Source organism: Gymnoscopelus braueri, assembly GCF_963280865.1.
Source record: "Gymnoscopelus braueri genome assembly, chromosome: 16".
Lineage (NCBI taxonomy): Eukaryota > Metazoa > Chordata > Actinopteri > Myctophiformes > Myctophidae > Gymnoscopelus > Gymnoscopelus braueri.
This window is the reverse complement of record NC_137616.1, coordinates 26,919,822-26,944,213: the sequence shown is the minus strand read 5'-3', so window position 1 is coordinate 26,944,213 and position 24,392 is coordinate 26,919,822. Positions and strand designations below refer to the sequence as shown.

The window sequence follows — 24,392 nt, the reverse complement described above, 5'->3', positions numbered from 1 at the left end:
AGAGGAGAGCAGATTTGATAAGAGGGGGTTTTGTTCCTAAATTAGGAACAAAACTTCTTTTACCATGAGAAAACAAGATAGATATTGCTGTAATTGCTGTAATACTAGAACTTGTGATGGGATAATGTTACATTACCCATATATGGACCCAAGTTGGGCGGGCTGCCTAGGAATATTTTGTTGATATTTTATTTTTCTTTACATTTTCAAGCACTGGTATTTCAACAGAGATTACTATTAATAATATTTTCCAAAAAGGAGGAAAGATCCACTTATTTATGTATTTTCATACTTTATTTAAAAATATGCTTTTGGTCACACTCAAGACAAAAAACTAAATGCAGCAAATCCACCTTCCAATTCCCAAACAACCACCTCCTTGTCCACTAACGCCCCACCACACACAAGTAAACCTAAACTCCTCTTTCCTACAAAGCCACACCGTGCTGGATGATGCATTTGTGTTTGTTTTGTAATATTAAGTAATAAAATACCAGATAACATTTTATTATGCAATCCGATGGTACACAGTATTTTGAAAAGGCACATTATTCCATTTGCTCTATTGAGTTACATTGTAAGTGGTGTCTCATGATGCATGGTGCTCACTCGGGATAATCAGGGACATACTGTACATGGAGTCAGGTGCTTAGTAACATGCAAAAATAGAAAGTCTGCTTTTTCCTTTACAGGTACCACTGCAAATGTTTATGATTGAATTTCTAATGATTAAACGTGTACTCCGTCGTTCGAGAGTGTGCCGAAAATAGCCGACCTACACAACGTGGCGCGGACGCCACAAGTTTGTAGGTTGGCTATTTTTGCTGAGCGACACATCATATGACAAAGTATACATCGGGCATAAAACGTTTTTGTCTTGTCATGTATCTTAGGTCTGAACTAGGCTTTAGACTCATCATTGAATTGCCTTGAGGAGCGTTTTCCATCAGTTAGTTAGTTAGTTCCATTAGTTGAGCGGTGCCAAGCGCAAGTGCAAAAGTATTGTAATGAGTCTGTCTGTCTGTGTATGTGTGGGTATGTACAGACCAATTATTTGTTTACAAACATTGAGACTGGACGCACATTTTACTGTTTTATGTAATCAATTCCCAACAGATCCCCAAACCTGTTGTTTTGGGGTGTGCTGGTTTCAGTTCATTCAACCCCCTCTTGTATGTTGGCAAGTGAGGTGCGCCTTAGCGAGACATATGTACTTCACCCCACAACAGTACTGCGCGCCGAGAACAGCTGACATACAAGCTCACAACCGCGTCGCGGATGAGACCGTTGTGAGCTTGGAGGTCTGCTATAGACCATATTCACACGGCGGCCATATTGCCATTAAGTCAATGAAATGCCACCCCAGTTGCCACCCCAGTTGCCACAGCAACGCAATGTTAAATTCCAAAATGGCCACCGTGTGAATATGGACTATTCTCGGCCGTTCGCTGTGAGCGACACCTTCGTGGAACGGAGCATAAATTAGGCTTGACGGGCTGCAGCTGTGCGAGCAAGAGCAGGTTCTGGTGCCATGATCATAGAGCGCTCCCTCCGTTCTTATGACAGTCACTGGAGGTGGGGTTTTGAGGACAACTGCTTTTAATTGCTATTATTGTTTACACACAACAGAAACCAAGAAATATATATTTTAAGAGCGAGCGATCACAGTAAAAATCCTAAGTATTCTTCCTCCACACTGGGAGAAAAACAGCATCTGAAAGTTTGATGGGATGCATTTTTACACGTGAGGCTGTGACCACTTTTACATTACATTACATTACATTACAGTCATTTAGCAGACACTTTTATCCAAAGCGACTTACAATAAGTGCATTCAACATAGGTAGGGAACGAAACTACTAATCACCAGAAGTCTTAAGTGCATTTCCTGCAAAAACAAGCAACCAAGAGTATACCTAGCGCTAAGGTAAAAGTGCAATATATCAGCTACCTATGAGCGGTGGGGTTCATTTGGTGCCGGCCTGCGCACGCATACTGGTTCTTATCAGTGTGACGTTGTCTGTTAAGGCGTCTATAGTGTGTGCCGCTGTTTCCACATATGTGTACTCTAGAGGGTGCTGAAAACACCAAAATAATATAATATTTGCATTTATATTATTTTCTATTCCTGAACTACTGTACGCGACCTTCTTGACCAGGGCTCACTTGCAATTTAGATGTAAATCTCAATGTGGTTTCTTTCTTTAAATAAAGTATTAAGAAAGTATTTACTTTTGTAATATTTATTAAAAACATTTATTAAACTTTATTTAAAACCACTTATCTCTCACCCTAAGTTTTGACATTTACTTTGTATTATGAACTGAGATCACTCACTGCTTGGATTGTCTTACCGGCATTATACACGTGATACACGTCATTGTCTATTTACAGCTTCGATCATGTATCGTATATAAACATACACAATTTTCCCAATAATAGTTTTATTAATCAATGTTGGCTAAACATGACAGTAGAGATAGACAGGAAATTGCAGGACAGAGGGATGGGGAAGGACATGCAGCAAAGGGCCTTGGGTCGGAATCGAACCCGGGTTGGCTGCCAAGGACTGAGCCCTAATAGCGCTTCACCAGGTGAGCCACTGGGGCTTGTTAAAGGCTGTCCTGAATAAATTAAGTCTTTCATGGTAACTCTGATCCACCATTGAAATTGATACAAGCCAAACAGCTGTGGACAGCATATACTAGCATAGATTTTTATCGGGTACAAAACACTGCTCCATTGCTACTCTCAACATTCAAACACAAGTTGCAAGTATTTTTTTAATTTTTTTTAAAAGCATTTGGCAAGTTTTGGCAAAACCTTTTTAATGAGCTCTCCTCTCGTATTGTTTGGGAATGTAATAGTTTCACAGGGATCACATAGATTTGGTGAGACTACCAACTTCTCTAGCGGGATACTCTTTAATTTCTTATTTAAGGCCCCATTCATTGTTTATTTGTGCATTTTTTATTTTGTCTTATTGGACAAACCATGCTGTTTTCACTTTGTTGAGCAGAATAGTGGGACTGCAGAGAGGAGGAGAATAACATTGGGGAGGTGGGTGGAGTTTGGGGAAATGAGATCTCTTCTCACAGCTGATTTCTTTCACATGCCTCCTGTAAGTGTATTAAGGAGAGCACCTCAAGCCAAATGGCAACATGTGAGGAAAAGCTCTGTTAGCATGGCATGACTAACCATTTGTCTGGTACTCTGTATCCCTTTTCCTCCCCTTGTTTGTTGGGACCTAAATTGAATCACAACAAACTGGCAGGTAAACGTCTGCCCCTAATTTATCCAATGTCTTCTGTGATGTGTTGTGCAAGGACTGGTGTGCAACTGCGTTGAACAGAGAGCCATTTCCAAGTAATATAATAATAATAATACAATATCCATGTCTGTGTTGATTGGTTTTTGTTTCCTTTTAAGGCAAAGATCTTACAGACATCTTATTGTGATTATATTACACAGCTGTCTGTCACTGAAAGCCGATGAAAGGTACAATAATAGAGTGTGTGCTGCTATAGTGACACGGATGATCAGAGCACCCATGTTTGTTATATTTGTAGATTAACCAGACTTTCTGTAGTTAGTGATGCCAGAGGTGTCAGGAGATTCATGACAAAAGGACTAGCAATTGGATGGGGGATGGGGGATGGGGGTTTATTATTTCAACCCAGTGTAGAGGTCAAGCTCTGGCCGGTGTGACCCAAATTATGATCCACGCCTGTTGGGGGGGGGGGTCTTCCTAAAAACCAAGCTGTTGTTGTTGTTTGTCTTTGTTTGGCTGTTCAACATGGGGGGCCTGTAGTGTAGCAGCCGTTCAGATGAAGAGACAAGGGATTGAAAAATAGACAAATCGTGGGAGGTATATAGACATGAGGTTAAAAGGTGAGGGTTCGGGAATGATGGATTAATTTAGGGTTAACAAATCCTGGTATGATCTGTTGTCCTAAAATAGCAGGTGTGTACACACTTGCATACCTGTAGGTCTCTCTCCCTCTCTTCCACACATGCACATTAGTTTCATTCCTGGTTTATTTCTACCCTGTTAATGTTTTATTTATCTAATTCGATGTCACTGGCTCTCTTGTGCTAGTTGATGTGTCTTGTTATGTGGACCAGATGAAAATCTCAAAGTATTGTAGAGATTGACCTCAATTGATCCCGCCGGGAAAAATCCAGTTTTCATGGCAGTACCGCAATATGAAACACAGGACCGATAAGGATGAAAGATACAGCTGTAGCTGTATGTAACAGTAAAAACAATGGTAATAATAACAGTAGTAAAAAAAAGAGTTAACAGATTTGGATTGGGAGGTTTGGCTACAGTCCTCTGCTTGGCCCTCTGCACTTGGACCGCCCGGGAGATGTATGAGCTGTAAACTGGTATAGAAATGCAGTTAAATTGCACTAACAGTATATTAACAGTATTAACAGATATAGATATAGTAAAAGTCTACATAAACAATCTCTACCCAGTAGTGAGGGTAAAAATTAACAGTCAAACGACAGTGGGTAATGAGAAGTATACAATCTATACACAGTAAAGATTATTTACAGTACATAGCCTAGTGGTAAATTACCTGTGTGTATGTGTGCGACTGTGCGTGTGTGCGCGTGTGTGTGTACAGGGCTGTCATGGATGTGGACCACAATCTAACCACAGTAAAAAGATTTGAATGGCAGTTGCCTCTGAAGTGATGCCAATGTAAACCCAGCAGTCCAAGTAAAGGATGTGTCATGGACGTGAACTAGAGTTAAATGCCTGGCATACAGAGACAAACAAGGTTGAAAAATAGTGGAATAGATATAATGAAATAAAGAGTTTTTGCTTGCACCAGGATAATTTCACATAGAATAATTGTCAATAGCCAATTTAGCATATTGCAAATTAGAATAAATTATCCATTAAATGTCATATTATAATTATGGATTTTTAAGGCTTTCTTAATGAAATCTTGAGGGCTGAGGTAATGTTTGGAAGGTTTAGTGAGCTAATTGAGTAACCTCAAATAAATTGCTGATTATAACCTTTGGAACAGCAGACCAACAGCATGGTATATTACCAACCTCCTCTGGAGGGCCACGAAGATGTAATGTTCATTTATTGGCAGATTCTCTCTCTCTCTCTCTCTCTCTCTCTCTCTCTCTCTCTCTCTCTTTTTCTCTCTATCGTTCTCTCAATCTCTCACGTACTCCTCCCTTAGTATTTTTGTTCTTAAAGCCTCACTATGTAATTATGTTTTAATGAATAAAATGTAATTGTGTCCAATCTGTTTGGTAGAGTGTGTTAACCCATTAAGACCGGAGGCGATTCTTAAAAAAAAATTCTAATTCCTAACAGTTTTTTGAAAAAAATCTAAAAAAAAAAAGTTCCAGATTTTTCAAAAATAGCAGATCTACAAGCTCGTATAGTGCGGCACTCGGTGCCGCACTATATGAGCTTGTAGATCTGCTATTTTTGAATAGCCAAAGAAACCTAAAGTGACACAGATGCGTTCCAGTTAATACAATACAACTTATACAATTGGAGTGGTTGTATTTTGTCTCCCTGCTCTTCTATTGAGACAATTATACCATGTCAAAGGTCAAGTCTCACCTAGACACAGGATCTGACACGAATTTTGACCCAATGGCCAAGATTCAATTTATCCCCCGAGCAAGCAGGCTGGCTCTATTAGCTCAATGGTAAAAAATGTCAGCACTTAAGCAGGAAGCCTGGTTCAAATCCGGGGGAATCAGAGGAAAGTTACACAGTGCTCTTTAAGTGTCTGTTACTTTCTGTCTCTCTTACACACTCCCATTTTCTCTCTGTTGCATTTGCTGCTCTGATGTTTTGCTGGTCAGTTAGGCGAATTAGAGAGAGTTCAGTGGCTATGTTCTCAGGGAGCTTAATGATCAGGCACTAATCTGTCTAATACTTTGACTGGAATACATAGCCTTCATGTAAACACCAAGATCAGCATAGAGTAACCCAATTGAGCTCTAACACAACATTTTCCTTCTGATCGAAAGAGATAGTGTAGGCAACACTTTTTTAACAATCTGTTAGCGAGCCACAACCACAAATCTGACTGCGCACCAGTGGTGGAAAAAGTACTCAAATTCTTTACTTAAAGGGATACTTCACTTTAGGGTCGGGGAAACATTTAAAAAATATATTAAAAATAAATGAAAAAAGTAATGGAAAATTCATGGCCCCCTCACGCATTAGAGTGTCCTACTAATGTGTGAGGGGGCCTTAATTTTGCCATAACTTCTTTCATTTTTTTTAATATATATTTTTAATGTTTATTTTATGTGAAAGTGAAGTATCCCTTTAAGTAAAAGTACCAATACTGCAATATAAAAATACTCTGTTACAAGTAAAAGTCCAGAATAAAAAATTTACTTGAGTAAAAGTACAAAAGTATTGGCATCAAAATGTACTTAAAGTACCAAAAGTAAAAGTACTAAATATTTGAAAATAGCAGATCTACAAGCCCACAACGCGTCGCGATGTGACGCGTTGTGAGCTTGTAGATCGGCTATTTTCAAATAGCCTAGGTATAAAATAGGGCTAAAGTGGTTAATGTATGTTTTATAATATCATAGTTCATATCTGAAAAGTAACTAGTAACTAAAGTAAATGTAGTGGAGTAAAAGTACAATATTTGCCTCTGAGATGTAATGGAGTAGAAGTAAAAGTATTGGAAATTGGAAATACTCAAGTAAAGTACAAATACCTCAAAATTGTACTTAAGTACAGTACTTAAGTAAATGTACTTAATTACTTTCCACCACTGCTGCGCACCCATGTTAATTTGTGTCAGGCTTTGATTACGGCGAGACAGCTGTTATTCCACTTCTGGAAAGTGGCACAAACAACATATGTCAAAACAATAAGATTTAATCTGGATTGATGAAATGATCTGCATGTATAATGTATGGATAAATTAACAAACAATTAACTGATGTTCAAATTCAGGTAATTTTGGCCAACAGCATGGTTGTATGGTAAAGTATAGGCTAAATTGGGCCTAAATTAGTGAAACACTCATAATGTTTGGTGTGAGTGAGGCTCCCGTGACAAGTAGTGAATGCATCTTAAAATACAGATACTGGATTTCAAACTCATTTGTCTTTCACTTCAAAACTGCTTTGATCTCCCTCTGCTGTACTCATCAACCTCATAGTGTTTGTCTGTTTACTGGGAGTATGCCAGTTTCATGTGTTGAGGTTGCTCTTTCTTTATTGTAGGCTAGTACACACTGGAGATTATTTTCAGTTATGGGACAGAACCAAAAAGCTATTGATTGTTCAGTACTATCCGGAATATATAACTAAAACATTATATTGCTTTTGCTAGATTTGGCTAGCTCCAAAAGTTCACAGATTGAGACAGTTCAGGCCTTAGCTTGCACAAAACAGTCAGCTAGAAACAACAAGCTACGCCTAACATGGTTTAAGGTGCAGTTGTATTAGATTAGGCTCATGGTTTCGAAGAAGCTTTCCATTAATTAATGAATTAAGCTCATCCAACAGTTAACCCCTTAAGTGCTGGCTGACTTTCAGAGTTTGTGCTTTACCTCAGTGTTTCCCAAACAATGGGCCAGGAACCCATCTTTATGGGTCATGAGTAAATAGTTTTTCATGTTTCTTACAACAACAACAAAAAAAAGAATGAAGAAATAAGAATTTTCAGAAGAATGAAAACTAATCATACAAATTCCATAAGAAATTGAAATAGTGAAAATAGCAGATGTATACGCTCAACATTTGTGAGCTTGTACATCTTGTAGATCTGCTATTTTCTACTAATTGTGAAATAGGGCTTAACTGGTTAATTCATAATGTATTTAGATTAAGTTTGGGTCCTGGGCCTTGAGTTGAAAGGTTTGGGAACCATTGCTCTGAGGGAGCTGAGCTTACTACATACACTTGCTCCTATGGACACACATCCCAGCACCTGAGCAGAGGTACCAGCTTCTGTAGACAGTGAGAGTGTTCTTCGGGGGTCTTGTTATGCTTTGATCTTTGGTATGTAGTGAATGTAGGGGTCAGGGATAATAGACTGGCAGGGGTGAAGAGACATGAAGGGAGACAGAGGGTGCAGGAGACAGATATGGCAACTGAAGCTTGTTTCTCACTTGACGCTAAATTCCCCCGATTTTAAGCCCGATCTTAATGATGCGCACAACTTGTCCTCTTTTGTAAAAGGGCTCATGTCCCCCGATTTTGCTGACTCACGGTTGGCAAGAAAATCCAACATGCTTGAATTAATCGGCCGACTGAAATCGCATAGTTTCTATTGGTCAATGACTGAAACACTATCAAGACCACTTTTCGATTCTGAAATACCTTTGTAACCCTAACCCTAACGACTTGGAACTGTTACCAAAACTCAAAAACCTTAAGTGACGACAAAAGAAGGGAACCTAATCTACAAGCATATGCCCCTGAAATTGTTCTTTATTTCTCTTTTATAAGATAAAAAAAAAAACTTATTGTCTGTACATGAAAATTGGTCTTGCATCATCTGCTCCATCATCAACAACATAAAAGAACATATGACATAGAGTAACAGCTGAGGAACATCTGACAAAATAACATCTGCCATGGAAGAACATCTGACATCTGACATGAAGGAACATCTGACATAAAATAACATCATCTGACATGAAGGAACATGAATGCCTTTCTATGCCTGATGTAAAGCACTTTGAATTTGCCTTGTGAGAAATGTGCTATAAAAATGAATTTGCCTTGCCTTGCCGTGAAAACCCACAGCAGACTGGGTTCAATTTAGCCATAAACTCTTATTTGTTTGTCAATCACAGTATTACAATTTACTTTCAAGTACTTCTCGTTGGGTGTCAAAATGGCCAATTACAGCCAAATCCAGGCCTAATGAAATCCAGAATTATTTGCAAATGGCGCTGCTCACTGGACCGTCTTAAATGTGCCTTTGAAACCGACCACTTGGGGAATTTAATAACATAATAGTATACTTTGTTTATAGAGCACTTTTCAAAACAAAGTTACTAAATGTGTTACATAAAACTGAAGAAATAATCAAATAACTAAAATAACAGAATAAAAACTTTATAAAATTGAGAATCATTTTTCTTTTAAGAAATTTGACAATGTCATCACAAGGAAAGATGAAATTACCTACCTGGGTTGTATATTAGAGGCCAACGTCTCAAGTGAAAAAGATTGCAACTAAAGTAATCAGAAAAGTCAACCAAAGAACATGTTTTCTATTCAGGAACTCCTTGGTGGTCAGTAGGAACACACTGAGGACACTAGCAGGAGCACTCATCCAATGTCATCGACTATGCATGCACCTCGTGTTACGTTAGCACCTCAAAGGCATTAAAAACAAAACTGCAGACCTCTCAAAACACACTGGTCAGGTTACTACTAGGCCTTACACCCAGAACTCTAACCCCTGCTCATTATGCTAGGGTGGGATGGCTCAGGGTAGAGGACAGAGTAAAGCTACTTGCAATGGGCCTGGTCTTTAAGATACGTGATAAAACAGGAATACCCATGTACCTGTCAGACTACTTCAATAGCGTAAAAAACACACACAGGCACAACACCAGAAGGAGCTCCACTGATCTCACTGAACCCATTTTCAGCACAAAAATGGGGTCAAATTCGTTCTACTGCTATGCCACCAGGATGTGGAATGCTCTACCAACAGTCATAACAAAGTGTCACTCCTTACCCTCCTTCCAAACCGCTCTAAAAGAACAACTACAGTTGGCTGCAAATTGTAACTGGCCCCTGTAAAATGTAAAAAGTCTAAGCTCATCACCGGAAATGACCACCCCCCAAACCTGTTTACTGTACATATCTTTCTTTTTTATTACTACTCGTATATAAGATTTTTTGGTGCATATTATTGTATATTATTGTTTGTCTTCAAATGTCTCGCTGAATTGAATACATAATGGAAACAAGCCCTGAGGGCTTATCTGGGTTATCCTTTTAGCATTCTTTTGTATAAATCTGTGCCACTGTGCCTTGTTTTTGCAAACTGTTAATAAAGTATTCAATCAATCAGTCAAACCTGATTCCAGAGCAAAAGACCTTTTAATAAAGGATATGGACATGCCAAGATATGGGTTGGCGGATTGTGCCCAAATATGCCCAATATGCACCCTTGACAAATTCAGAGATTAAATACAATTAATACATTATCTGCCATCTAACTATCAAAGTTGGAGTTGGACATGCCCCCAAGGCACAGCGTTAGACCATGCACTACCTTACGCCATAAATTGTCTACATGCGGCCAGAAGAGTTTAAATTATGGAAAGGTTGTTCAATAAAAGTATGTTTTAAGAAGTGATTTAAAAGAAGACACCGATGTACTGTAGCAATCTGATACTTTACATGGGATACTCCTTTTCATCTATTGCTCTATAACATTTGCATCTTCTTGCTCTTTGCGCTGCATTTTGTTTACACAACCCTATCCTGCTTTTCTATCTCCATATCTCTTCTTTCACCTCCTCTCACTCCTTCTCACCTTTCCATCTTTATGTCTTGTCCTCCCTCCAGTCCTAGTGTTTCCCCCTGTCGTATTTTTCTCTGCTCTGGGACTCTATCCACACCTTGGAGGTCGAAGGGCAGGAGGTTAACTGTCATGAACAAACTACGACCCCACAGGGAGTTTTTAAACCTGTTATCTCTTTTGTGTGTGTGCGCGTGTGCGTGCATGTGGCCGAACGTCTGCTTCTTTTTTTTCTTTTTAAAGCTCACTCAAGCCAAATGGTGCCAACCATTACTGCATTGAAGGTGCAGTAACCTGAGGGTGGCACTTAACTGTTGCCATGCACACTGTTTTGATGGAATTTTATTTGGGTTATGTAAAAGGTTTCCATATAAAACTGGGTAAAAATTAGATTTTGGCTGTCATATGCTCAGATACACTGACTTATACATTTTAAGCAGAATCGCACTGAGCTACTGTCAGTAATTGTTAATGTGGTAATTGAATGACATTGTTGACCAGATGAGGAAGGGAAGAATTCTGTGCTTTGTGTCCAACAAGCGTTTTTTTCTGAGCACAGTGTTTTTAATAGTTTTCAATTGGAACACGGCATATGACTCTTTCTACACTACACGTTAAACTATTTAAATGCACGAGGAGCATGGGTCATCATATTGGAACTATTACGACTACCATAATCCATACGTTTTGAACAGTGATTGAACACAGTTTGTGTTTTATCCACCACTTTTTGTCATTGTGATAAGCAACACTAAATCCATAAAGCCTAATTGATATACGCATGTGTCACTCACCAAAGATAGCAGATCAAGATCAACACGTATTCAATTTGACAAAATAAATTGTGAGTCGGATACAGCCCTAACTCCTGATCAAATTGACTCTTTGGTATTTCTGATGGGAGAGTGTGAAATTGTATCTGCTAATGATAGGGTAAAATGTGTATGTTTCTCAATTCATATATGTAAAGGTTGACCAATGGCCAAGGCTCCAAAACAATTTACAAGTCCAGAAATACCATTTAGGGTGTTTTTATTTCTCCCCCAAAATGTCAAGAGGCCAGCCCTGTGCACTGCAGCGTTATTTACAGTGGAATGCCTTGAATAAACAAACTGAACTTAGAAAAAGACTAGATGAAAATGAACTTGAAGTCAAATAAGGACAATAACATCCCAACAGACAAGATACTGTTGCAGGCTTATAACCCTTCCATGAAGGGCACTGGCAGCTCTCCCACGGTGTTACCTGCTTGTTGCCCAAGTCAAACTGGCACGCTCGACCTTCTGCACAATCTGCAGCCTCTTTCTTGTACTAGGCGAGACCATACCAAGAACAGGCCCATGAGTTGACTTACACAATTACGTGGTTTTACTAAACAAATTCCAAATACATTTCAGGCGCCACATCATAAAGATAAGTGAACATAACATAAGAGCTCATGAACATTAAACGAACACCCCTCCTGCTCTACAGCACTTAGTACCTTCCCCCACTCTATCAAGAGGATCGCCAGCACTGCAGGAGAGACAGGTGCCAATCAATCATAATTAATTAATTAAACACAATTTACAATAAATAGAAATGCTGTTAAAGCCCATGCATAGTCCTTGTGTTCTTGTACAATGTTGGGTACCGATAATAAAATATGAACAACATGCAACACTAATGTTCATTCACAAAGTCTTCCAAGCCGGCTTGTTGTTGATTGGAAGCAGCTGTGTAGTGTATACATGTGTGCTCCTCTTTAGTCTATCCACAAGTTTCCGAGGGCATTGTGGGCATCACTTCCTGTCAATTTGATCACTGAAACCTCATCAAATCGACTGTGACAGTATATATTAGTATATCCCATGTATTACTTTTAAAGGGATATTTCACTTTCAAAAACACTTTGGGTCATTTTATCGTCTACTCAGGCTTTTGAGAGCCCCCCAGACCGTTTTTAAGTTGCTTGATTCAGTATTTAGATATTTGATATTCATTTTATCAGACACGACCCCTTCCTATACAAACCCATTATAACTCCAAACTCCATTTTTAACCTGTTAGATTCATCAAAAACACCCGTCCTTGGTTCTGCTGACTCACCCTGCCCTCCTAATACGCGAGGGGGCCGTGTTTTTTCGATTACTTTTTTCATTTATTTAATCTATTTTTTTTCTTGTATTTAATTTTTGTAATTTTCCAAAAAAACAGATTAAAAATAAATGAAAAAAGTTATCGAAAAAACACGGCCCCCTCGCGTATTAGGAGGGCAGGGTGAGTCACCAGACGATAAAATGACCAAAAGTTTTTTTGAAAGTGAAATATCCCTTCAAAATATTCCATTCAAAATTTTCCACCTCTGAATATTCCCCAAATTTTGGAACGCTACTCATTTGAGAAGGGTTGTGTTCTTCTAGACTCTGGAAGAACAAGGCATGTTTTCTTTGATGACAGGCTCTATAGAACTAGAATCTTGTCAGGTGACAGCCCCTAAATGGATTCAACCTTGTATTTCAGGGCCTTCCGAATATTAACCACCAATTTCTATGTTGGCCTTCTTAGAAAGTCTGGAAATAGATACCTTAATATAATTAAGCCAGAATAAAACACAGGTCCTTGGAGCTTTTGTGATCACTCTGTTCCCATTCCATCCCCTATTTTGGTCTATTTTACCAACCAAACAAAACGTTTTCTTTTTTGACATGAACACAATGAGTGGAGGAAGACTCGCACATCGCCACAAGGTTGAATGAGTACTCCTTAGACAGAGACTTGCACTCTCACGTGTTGCTGTCTCCAGACTCCCGGCGAGGTAGTCCGTGATCCAAGCCACCAAGCCATGGTCCACTCGCATTGCCGTGACCTTCTCAGATAGCCATTGTGGTTGGATGGTGTTGAAGGCACTGGAGAGAGAGGTTGAATTAAGCAGGTGTATAAAAGTGTTTTGTGCGCTAAACATGGCTCACAAGTGTTACACTGTTACAAGATACAAATATGCATGCATACACACACATACTGTACATACTATAGACCTTTCCATATGTACATGTACACTTGTATATCATCGCTGTCCGTTACTTTTCCGGAAATATAAAAAAGGGCCTGTGTTCATTTAGTCACAACCTCTTGTTAATGCATTTCATTGGTTAAATATTTTTTGAAACCCACAGACAGACTGCGAAAATAGCAGATCTACAAGCTCAAAGCATGCGACAAAGTATAAAATAGGGTATTCATTTATATTCTTTTTAAAAATGAAATATGGACATACAAGGTTTCTGCCTGACAGTGACAATATTCATATATTATGCTTTGCCAAGAATCACACAGATGAACGCCTAAATATATTCAGACACGCGGGCCTGATGTCACACCTATGTGAAAGGTCTAATCAGGTCTGACCATACTCTCTCTGACTCTGTCTAGCTTTGAAGTTCATTCCGGGACAGTGTTCTCACACCCTGTTAAATATAGTCACTGGAATGCTGGAAGGAGGAAAAAGAATTGACATACAGTACATAAATGAAAATAATGACGCACCAATGGGCTCCAATTTTCCAGAATCAAATACGATTAGATGACAAACAGATGACAAGCAGGCACATTGTTTTTTTCTGCTGTTGTTTTTTCTGCTGCTGAATTTATGTGGCTCCGTCTTTGCACACTTATAGCATGCCTGTGCTGTCTTTCAAGGTCAACTCGGCTGTATAATTTCAAACCTTTTTTTGTGACCAAAGTAGAGTTTAAAAAATGCACATTTGGCAGTGATACTTTGACGTACTCTGGAAATTTGCGAAAGGAATGTTGAGCACAGTGCATTCAAGGCTGAGAGCTGATGTCAGTAACATAATGTAATGTAGTCTGTTTGCTTTGAGTAACCTTTGGATTACTTCATTTAACACCGTATTCTATTGATATTGGAGTAATCCAAAGTGCTGAAAGTAATAAGATTAATATTTATTATGATGTTACTGATTACAATTACATTAAATTAATCAGTAATGTGTTACAGTTACATTTTGAATGTAACCTTCCCAACCCTGGCTACAGTTTATATATATATATATATATATATGATGATGGAGCCAGCTCATTTCAATATTTTTATTGGCTTTAAGGTAATTTTTATGGCTTTTCTTTTTTTCAAGGAAAAAATATTTTCCCCACATTCCCCACAGAGTTGAGCTCCAATCTGTCTATCTAATGAAGAGATTTTAAGTGTTGCGATGCGAGGGTGTGGACTAGCCGATACAAACGTGGGACTCCTGGATCGCCCTACACTCGCTCCTGTCCAGCGTCAGGGTCCGGAACTCTGCAGTGTTGCTATCTCCGCTGTGTGCGCCCCCCTTCCCCTCCTAGCTGTGCCTTAGTTTGGTTCCCAGTGTCAGTTCACTCGCCATCAGTTCAGAGTGCCTGACACAGTGCCCAGCCAGCTTGATCCATCGCTCCCTGACCTTGTCGTATGGAAAAAAACATTGAATACAGTGTAAACATAATAATTCTCAACCTGCTCAATCAAGAGCCACGGAATGTTTCCACATAGTTTTCACCTTTTGTGTCCGTGCTCATTTTTATCTCCCATCCCTAGAGGCATCATATAGCAATATCCTGAGTGGTAATGTAACGCTGAGAGGGAAAACACTGACCTGTAATGCCCACTCTCAGAATTAAAGTTATGCTCAGGATTTGACTGCGCACTGTTGTTCCAAATAAGTACTCCCTTCATTCTAACACAATGGTTCTGGATAATACAGAGTAAAATCTTTACAGTTGGTTCCATTTGTACTCTCTTCAGAGTTAAATGAATGCTGAGGATTGTACTGTGTACGTGTGGACGTGGTATCACTCTGAGGAAGAGAGGAGTCCTAGCATCAGGCCATGCGTAGCACCCGGGTGAGAATCTAACAACAGCATTTTTAGCACCCATCGGACGGTGTGATATTTTGATGTGGCGAAGGGGTTCAGGAAAGGGCGTGAAAGAAACCCTGGGCTGGGGTGAGGGGAACGCAGGCCAGGCTTTTGGGAGAGCCTGGGGGGGGGGGGGGTCAGTTTCCCCGATCTGTGGAATTTGGTGAAGAGGGCAAGGAATGCTGGGATTGCTAGTCATGAGGTAGGCCAGAGGAGGGCGGGGTCACTGGAGGTCGGTAGGTCAGCTGCTGGCTCCCACCCAAAGCTGATCAGGGCTCCTGAGGGTCTTTACGGAACATAATATGACACTACCATCTCACACTGTGTGTGTGTGTGTGTGTGTGTGTGTGTGTGTGTGTGTGTGTGTGTGTGTGTGTGTGTGTGTGTGTGTGTGTGTGTGTGTGTGTGTGTGTGTGTGTGTGTGTGTGTGTGTGTGTGTGTGTGTGTGTGTGTGCGCGCGCGTGCAAGTGCGTGCAGCAAGCAATGTGCGTAATGGTCATAACAAAACCAGTAGCAGGGAATTGCCATGCTAATAAAATTTCAGTCACTACTTGATATTGCTCCCCAATAGGGTGCGTGTAGCCTTTCCAAACGGCTGTGTGTTTGTACATGCATGACACGTTTAATTTTAAGAAAACACTTTGTAGTGTCTGCAATTTCGTTCTCCCGAGCAAGCCCACTTCGTTCTCTCGTTCCTATTCTCCAAGATAAAAAGATACACATACACACACAATCCTCTTGTCTGTGTTCATTGTTGTATTCCTACCAAACAGTTACATCAACATGCTGGCAAGCACTGATAAATGGTGGCCAGTGTCCTCCCACCTCTCTCTCTCTCTCTCTCTCTCTCTCTCTCTCTCTCTCTCTCTCTCTCTCTCTCTCTCTCTCTCTCTCTCTCTCTCTCTCTCTCTCTCTCTCTCTCTCTCTCTCTCTCTCTCTCTCTCTCTCTCTCTCTCTCTCTCTCTCTCTCTCTCTCTCTCTCTCACTGTGTCTCTCATCCTTTACATCCCTCCATGACTCTCCCCAAGTGGTATCGTTTTTCAGGGCTTTCCTGGAGAAGCCTCAGCCTCTGGGAATGGTGCCTGAGTAGTCCATTAGTTAGATTAGCCACTCTATGGGGGAGAGGCTCTGTTTCGCTCTCCCCCGGCCCAGACAGACAAAGCCCTGGCCTGGCCCACATTGTAGCATTGTCAGGATGAGCTGGGATTTGCCAGAAGAGCTCCTGTCAGGATCGCTGATAAGGACACAGACGGAGGGTTGGGCTGTGTCTGCTAGGCTTGTTTGAGTGCTGCTGTTAGGATGTGATGTGTTGTGAAAGTGAACGACAGGGAGCCATCTGCAACGTTTTTTATGTTTTATGTTTTTTATGTTCTCCCCTTTTATGTTCTTTTTTTATGTTCTCCCCATGTTCACATGTTTCCTCCGAGTGCTCTGGTTTCCTCTCACACCAAAAAAGATGTATATTAGAGACATAGTCCTGCCAGTGCCCTTCATCATATGGAAAAACGCCTTGTAGATCTGCTATTTTCACTCATTTGAAAGTGGTTCAATATAAAGGATGAGTCAATAAAGTATAGCTTAACAAGTTACACAAACATTTTAAAGTTGCCCCCTATTGATAGGTCCATGTGATATACTGTATGTGCAATGTTTGGTAATATTTAGTATAAAATAATGATCACTAGGGTTTTATGGCACTTTTCAAAACAAAGTTGCGCCGTGCAATCTGTCTTAAAGGGATATTTCACTTTCAAATAAAACAAACATTAGAAAAATATATTTAAAAAATAAAAAATAAATTATGGAAAAATCACGGCCCCCTCACGCATTAGAAGGACATTCTAATGCGTGAGGGGGCCACGATTTTTCCATTACTTTTTTCATTTATTTTTTATATTTATTTTTTATGTTTATTTTATTTGAAAGTGAAATATCCCTTTAAGAGGGCAGATGCATTAGATTGAGTACAACATGACTGTTCTAAAAATATAATAAACTTTTAAAAAAAAACTAAATGCATTTCTTGACTGAAACTCTGTCATGTTTCCATCTATCCTGCAGCTTTTGCAGAAGAACGGGCAGATTTCCAGTATGAGCAGCTTGAATGACCGCACAGAAGACAACTCTCTGACAGAAGGTATTTGGTGTGTGTGTGCGTGTGCGTGTACTTGTATTACTATACTTGTGAGAGCCAATTGTCCTCACAAGTATAGTAGAATTTGAGAAATCATTGTGAGGATCATTTTCCTGGTCCTCACAAGAGAAATGCTTTTTTTTGTTATATATATATTTGCATGTTGCAGGCATGTAGAGTTTAGGCCTAGGGGTTAGGGTTAGAGATATGCCTGATGTATTAGGCATACCTGTGTGTGTGTGTGTGTGTGTGTGTGTGTGTGCGTGTGCGCGCGTGAGTGTGGCTTTCTCCAGGTCTATTGTACGATGTGAGTAGTTTATTTATAGTGTAAGATATTGTGTTTGTTTTCAACTTATGTAGTGACACTGTTTATATGTGTTCGTGTCTGGGATGTTGTTTTCTTTAACACGGGCAGAAGGTGAGCTTGTGTGTGTGTGTGTGTGTGTGTGTGTGTGTGTGTGTGTGTGTGTGTGTGTGTGTGTGTGTGTGTGTGTGTGTGTGTGTGTGTGTGTGTGTGTGTGTGTGTGTGTGTGTGTGTGTGTGTGTGTGTGTGTGTGTGTGTGTGTGTGTGTGCGCGTGCGTGCTCGTGCGTGTGTGTGTGTACACATGGGTGTTCTTTAAGACTCTGGCCTGCAGACCCCTATGGCCATGGCTCCCTGAGATCAGCTTGATCCCAAACTAATCCTTCTCAACACACGAGGGACACCTACACAGTTTTATTTGACAGTTTTAGAAATGTCTTACTCTCTCTCTCACTCAAGCAAGGAGAGAAAGAAAGAAAAACAGAGAAACATGTCAAGGACAGGCAAAAAAGGATATTAGCATAATCCAGCTGGTATGTACATGAGGTTAGACATAAGGTGCATAAGGTTAGACACAAAGGTGGCAGCACTCCGGTAGGTTCCCCCCCCCCCCCCCCCACACACACACACACACACACACACACACACACACACACATACACACACACACACACACACACACACACACACACTCACTCTGCATACTCTCTCTCGCCCTAGTTTACCCTAGCCCTTAATCTGTTGAGAGACTGCAAAAGATTCTCTGTTCACTAATGACGTGTGAAGCTAGTCTCATTGTTGTTGTTGCACAACAGAGATCAGATCAAAATGCTGCTTAACTGGGCACTACAACAAACACAATTGGCCGTGTTCAGGGCTGGGAATCCCCGTCAACAGGGAGCTCTCTGTTGTTGCACTAGCGACCCCTACAGGTCGGTCAGGTGCCTCAGCAGGGAGTGGAACTGGGAGGAATAGCGTGTTCCTCCGCATGCGTTACGCCCTCCCAGTCCACCCAGGGTCGAGTGGCATAATTGGGGGGGGGGATCAAAAGGGAAAAAAGACAAAGCGACGAAAGACGCTTTAGCAATACAAAGGAGTGGAAAAACATTAGCAATTAGCCTAGCCAACCCAACACAGTATCAAATACATTTCAACATACAGTATGTCCCTGTTATAACCTGTAACAGCCATCTGGTGACCTCCTATCACCATGTGTGTTTTTTTTTTCTTTCTTTCTTTTTTTTTTTTTCTAACAGGGGTCTCCCTCAATCTGGGAGGGCTATAGGGGTGTGTATTCCCTCCCTAAATATTTAGCAGGCCATGACCTGGGCCCAGCACAAAGCGACCCGCGCTACACTTCATAAGACGGCATGGCCCACGGGAGGGAGTAACCCTATACTACATTAAACACAGCGATATGTCACATACCGCCCCGTCAAATAACCTATTTAATAAGCTACTTAATGAAGCGATTCTGTCCGTTTATAGAGTAACCCTATACCCCCTTTAGAGGAGACAGTGATAGAGAGCATGGATGGATGTGGTATGTAGACTAGTGGGGAATAATTCAGTTGTTGAAACACTTGCTTGTATGGAGATGTACTGGGAGTTCATTAGTTTGTGGAGAAATGTGTATGACTGAGGAGGAGGGGGAAACCATACATGGATATTTTTAGCCTGTATGTCACATTATGGCTAGAATAAAGATACAGTCTACTCTACTCTGGTATTCACCTATCAAAAACATTTATGTTCATAAAATCATGTCCTTTGACATGTATTTGGGAATGTGTTGGGAAATGGTTGTTGTGCATGTTGAAAGCAAAAAGAAACACAATTCACAGATTTGCCATTTATGTTGTGGCAGAAATGCCACAGAAAAATGTCTGCAGATTCCATTGGGGCCTGCACATAAATCTAGGCTACTGTGGAGCATTCTTGAAAAAAAATACATTTTGAAGGCTAAGTGGAACGCTTTGGAATTTATTTCATATTGCTCCAGATGCACAACTCTAGGACAAATGCCAAAATGTATATCTTCTACTCATATGTACTGTTAGTAGTATAGTAATTGTTGGCTTGGCAGGGATGTGTTGCTATAGCTGCAGAGTATCACAATACCACTACTCCATACATACCCAGCAGCATTTGAATTGACGCTGATCTTCATAGAACCTTGGGTTGTATACAGTTGCTACTAGCTACCTATATTAAGTACAAAAAATTGTCAATCATCTTCATCTTTGCTTCTGCGCTCTGCAATTGAGTAACAGGAGGGATCGATTCCATTGCATTGCAAGATATGTTATCAAAATCATACTTTTAGCAAGTAAGTTTTCAGTTTTTTTTTTTTTTTTGCCTAATGGTGTCATCGTCGCTTTGGTAACACCAGCATTGGTACATCACAGATAATAGAACATCATCAATACAGCCATTTCACTTTCCACAAATTAACTTCCGGCACTATGTTTTGATATATTGGCAGAATTCACTTTGCTTGTATTCAGTGTGTTTTTGTTTTGCCATGCAATGAATGGAATCACTATTTCCAGTTCCTCACTCGGTGCACAGAAGCAACAGATAAAGATGACTGAATGCTTGGACTTTTAATTGTTTGTAAATGTGTCTACCATTGACATCATTGGTGGTCATTTAAAACAAGATTTCAAACTTTTATTTGTATTGATGGAAGAACAACAGCTTCTATTTCAGCATCCTAGGAGAAAGGCTGTAGTTTCCATTAGCTTGGAATGCCCTCCAGTGATGTCATTGGTTGGCAGGTTTCTGAACTGTCCACCAGCCCACCTTGTGTGACGCAGAGTTAGTAGACAGAAATAGTGCCATTTTATAATGAGCATTAGTGAGGACCAATTATATGAAGACGAGGTTGAAAATGGGCGAAGTGTTCCTTTAAGAGAGAGAGAGAATTTAAAGGTTTGTGTTGTTTGCAGGAGTGTTTAGGGAGCCAGTTTACAGTTTGACTGTTTGTATCCATGTCTTTCTGTGTGTTTATTCTATTCTACAAATCTGTGGCTGGCTGTTTATCCATGTGTCTAGAGTTATGTCTCACTGCACAGTGCTACATGTTTGCATGTCTAAGCAGGTGTAGCGTTGTGTGCATTTGCAAGTCTCAAAACCTATTTGTGTAGGTTGTGTGCACCTGCCCACAGATATGCATAGGTGCCCCTGGTTATCTATACAAAGGAGATAAAACCAAATGGGCAGTTAAACGTGCATTCTTCAAAGTTACCGCATAGCTGAGGCAGCCCATCACATTTTCACTGGTTGTTGATAATGCCAGTAGCACAAACCGTACATGAGTATAAACAAGGAGGGAACATAGTCAGAGTAAAGTGGACCAAACAGGCTGTGCTCTAGATTAATCTATTTTGTATTAATTTCCAATCAGATTTACTTTTCTAGGTCACACTGAAGATGGAAATATCCACAGTTTAACCGTAACTACTTTAGTTTGGAGTGAAAGGAAGATGCACAGAATAGAAAACAATCAGAGGTGAAGGACATTCGAGGCTCTAGGCTTTTAGGGAGTAGAGAATGGAGGTATAAAGTGGGAGAGAGCGAAGATAGCAGAGCAGAAGGTACTATCCCAGCACTGTTTTGCCTCTGCCAGCCAGATAAAGACAGCAAAGAATTGTGGGAGGACTGAAGAAACATTTCACTGATAACAACAAAACAACAACAAAGAACAGGCTGCACATCAAAGACACATGTGAGAAAAGGTGCACACGGATGTCATAAGGTAATTTGTCAAGTTACAAACCTCACTTCATACAATAAAAAAACTTGCCTCATAACATATTTCTGTCTTTCTCCCATTCACTAGACCTCTCTCTGTCACTGCCACACGAACACACACATACACGCGCGCACACACACCGCTGCCCGCGCCTCCTCAAGTCGTTGCGTCTCTCCTTCGCACCGTTTGTAAGCTTAGCACACAATGAGATGACAGCGATATCCTACCTAACTACATGTTTATTTCACAAAACACTAACCCAAAAGATGTACTGTATGTGTTGTTTTAAATTCGTTGTTGTTGCCACTTGGTTGAACTTCTCCACCATTTTCTCATAGAGAGAGAGAGAGAGAGAGTATAATGCTTTTGTATGTAATCTTCTAAAAATATCATTTTATAGTTATAGCAAAGACTGAGACACATGAGAGCAGGTAGGGGATTGTGTGTGTGTGCGCATGCATGTGCATGCATGTTTGCGCATGCACAACCGGTCTGGCCCGCATGAAGTTGCATTTTACCTACTCCTAGTGTGTTCCACACCCCTGACATAACCCCATAAATACTTTGTTGACTGGGGACCCCCAGGGGTCTATACTTGGCCCCCTCCCTTTTTTTCCTCTACACCAAATGCCTTTGCCGAAAACAGCCGATCTACAAGCTCACAAAATGTTTGTGAGTTTGTAGATCGGCTATTTCCGCCGAATGTTCACCTATTATTACATGCACTGAATAGGGACACTATGGTTCATGTGGTTAAACAACATGATCCGAATAACATTGCTAGCATCTATCTAAATAGTCAACTAGTGCAGATGGTCCAAAAAACTGAGGTCCCTATCATGTCTGTCATTGCACTTAGAATGATTGTATTTGTTCCATCGTTCCACGGTTTTTAGATTGGTCTATCAGTGCCCTCTGCCACTTAGTCCCACAGGAAGCTGTGAGAGAGGAAGAGAGGAAGGAAAAGAGGATATGTGTGTGGGGCTTCAACGTCTTTTCTTCCTGTATACAGGCTGACCTCACTGCACATGGGGGGTGGGGGGCAATCTTTGAAGGTCCTCAGATAACCCTGTGAGATAAACTGTTTGGTGTCTTTGACTATGTTGACTGGAAGAGGACTGTCGGTATCCTCGCAAACCCTATATACTTCACTGGCTGGAAATACGTAGCTGCATTCTCAACACGCTCACAACACATCTGTGAGCCTGTACATCTAGTTAGTAAGATGTCTTCTATTTGTGGTGATTTCCTTGAGTTAGATGATAATGAAAAAACTTGAGATATGTTTTGTTAAAGGAGATTTTGTTGTGGCAGATTTTATTTGTCAAGTTTGGGAGAGAAGACAACACTCTGTATAATTCTGAGATGTAATTGAATGTATCATGTGAATATATTGTAAATATGCTGTAAGCGTAAAATGGTGTCTTATAAACCCATGAGGGTTGGGCACTTTGTGTGCATGACAAGGAGATAAAATGATCATGATCAGCTTTTTTCACTGCATGTTTTCCCCAGAATAGGGACGCTAGGGTTCATGGGGTTAAAGTAGAGCCCAACCGATATATTGTTCTGGTCAATATACAGTATTTGCCTTTTTGTGATAACATTGGTATCAGCAACTATGCAGCTGATCATGTGTCTCTATTTCTAACCACTTTCAACTTGGCATCCCTATTTTGGGCATGTCATTATAGGTGAATTATGGGCGCACTGCAAGGCAGAGAGAGAAAAGCCAAATTCCATTACCTTAATTTTTGCAGATTCGCCTCCTCCACACTCGCGTCCTCCAGCGTGACTCGGAAATCGTTCTCGTCCCCAAGTTAATTTGGGACTAATATATATATATCTAATTAACATTGATCAAACTACCGAAGCAGCAAATTAAATAATAGTTTCATTGATCTTTATTTACACAATCATGCAGTTTGTTGTGCATGGGTGTGGGAGAAGGCATGTCAAACTGCAAAATGTCTATGCATATTGGAGAGAAATACAGCGTCCAATATACAACATGACATATGGAGGACGGAGGAGGCGAGTACGGAATTTGGCTATTCAGTCCAACTTGATTCCTCCGAACTCACATCTAATCCTCGCCTCTTTGCTCGGAGGCGGGACTAAGGTGTGAGTGGAGGAAGCGAGCGTGGAAGTTAGAGTTTGGGAATTTGGCTAGAGAGAGAGAGAGAGAGAGAGAGAGAGAGAGAGACAGTACTGAAGCATGTTTGTTGCTGTGTTGCCTATTTCTCACCTCAAATGTTTTCAGATACATATTTGAGTGTGCTGTTTAAGTTTAAAACGGGAATGACTGTAATGCACTGTCTGGATGTCATCTTGAAATAGATTCACAACAGAGTAGCAGTCCAACAGTGTCTCCATAATGAGAAACAGCTGCGTGTGGAGGAACATGAACTATGGGAATCACGCAGGTGAATTAAATGATTAATTCATGATTATTCATATGGACTTGCTGATGTATTCATGCATTAGTAATAAGTAATTAGGATTGGACTTTTAGGGACTATTGACATAAAAATACACAAAAAAATAATTATATATTGTCAACTATATCTTATGACAATGGATATGCTCTAAAAGTGTGAAAAACATGTTTTTATTGTGTATTTATATATTTTATCTTTATTCTTAGTTGACCGGGGTCCCCCAGGGGTCTATACTTTGATCTACAAGACGATCTACAAGCTCACAACGCGTCACAACGCAATGCGTTGTTAGCTTGTAGATTTTCACTGAATGTTGGCTTATTATGACATGCCCAGAATAGGTGGTTCATATACT

At 40.3% G+C, this 24,392-nt stretch overlaps 1 protein-coding gene across 2 annotated transcripts in view; it reads left to right on the top strand.

Moving 5' to 3' along the window:
* The window catches only part of akap12b (A kinase (PRKA) anchor protein 12b), a 60,071-nt gene that overhangs the window by 13,997 nt on the left and 21,682 nt on the right, over positions 1–24,392 (top strand). For both annotated transcript variants that reach the window (XM_080453502.1, XM_080453501.1), the window contains exon 2: positions 17,465–17,540. In XM_080453502.1, the coding sequence (XP_080309628.1) occupies positions 17,465–17,540 (76 nt within the window). The remainder of the gene's footprint in view (positions 1–17,464; positions 17,541–24,392) is intronic.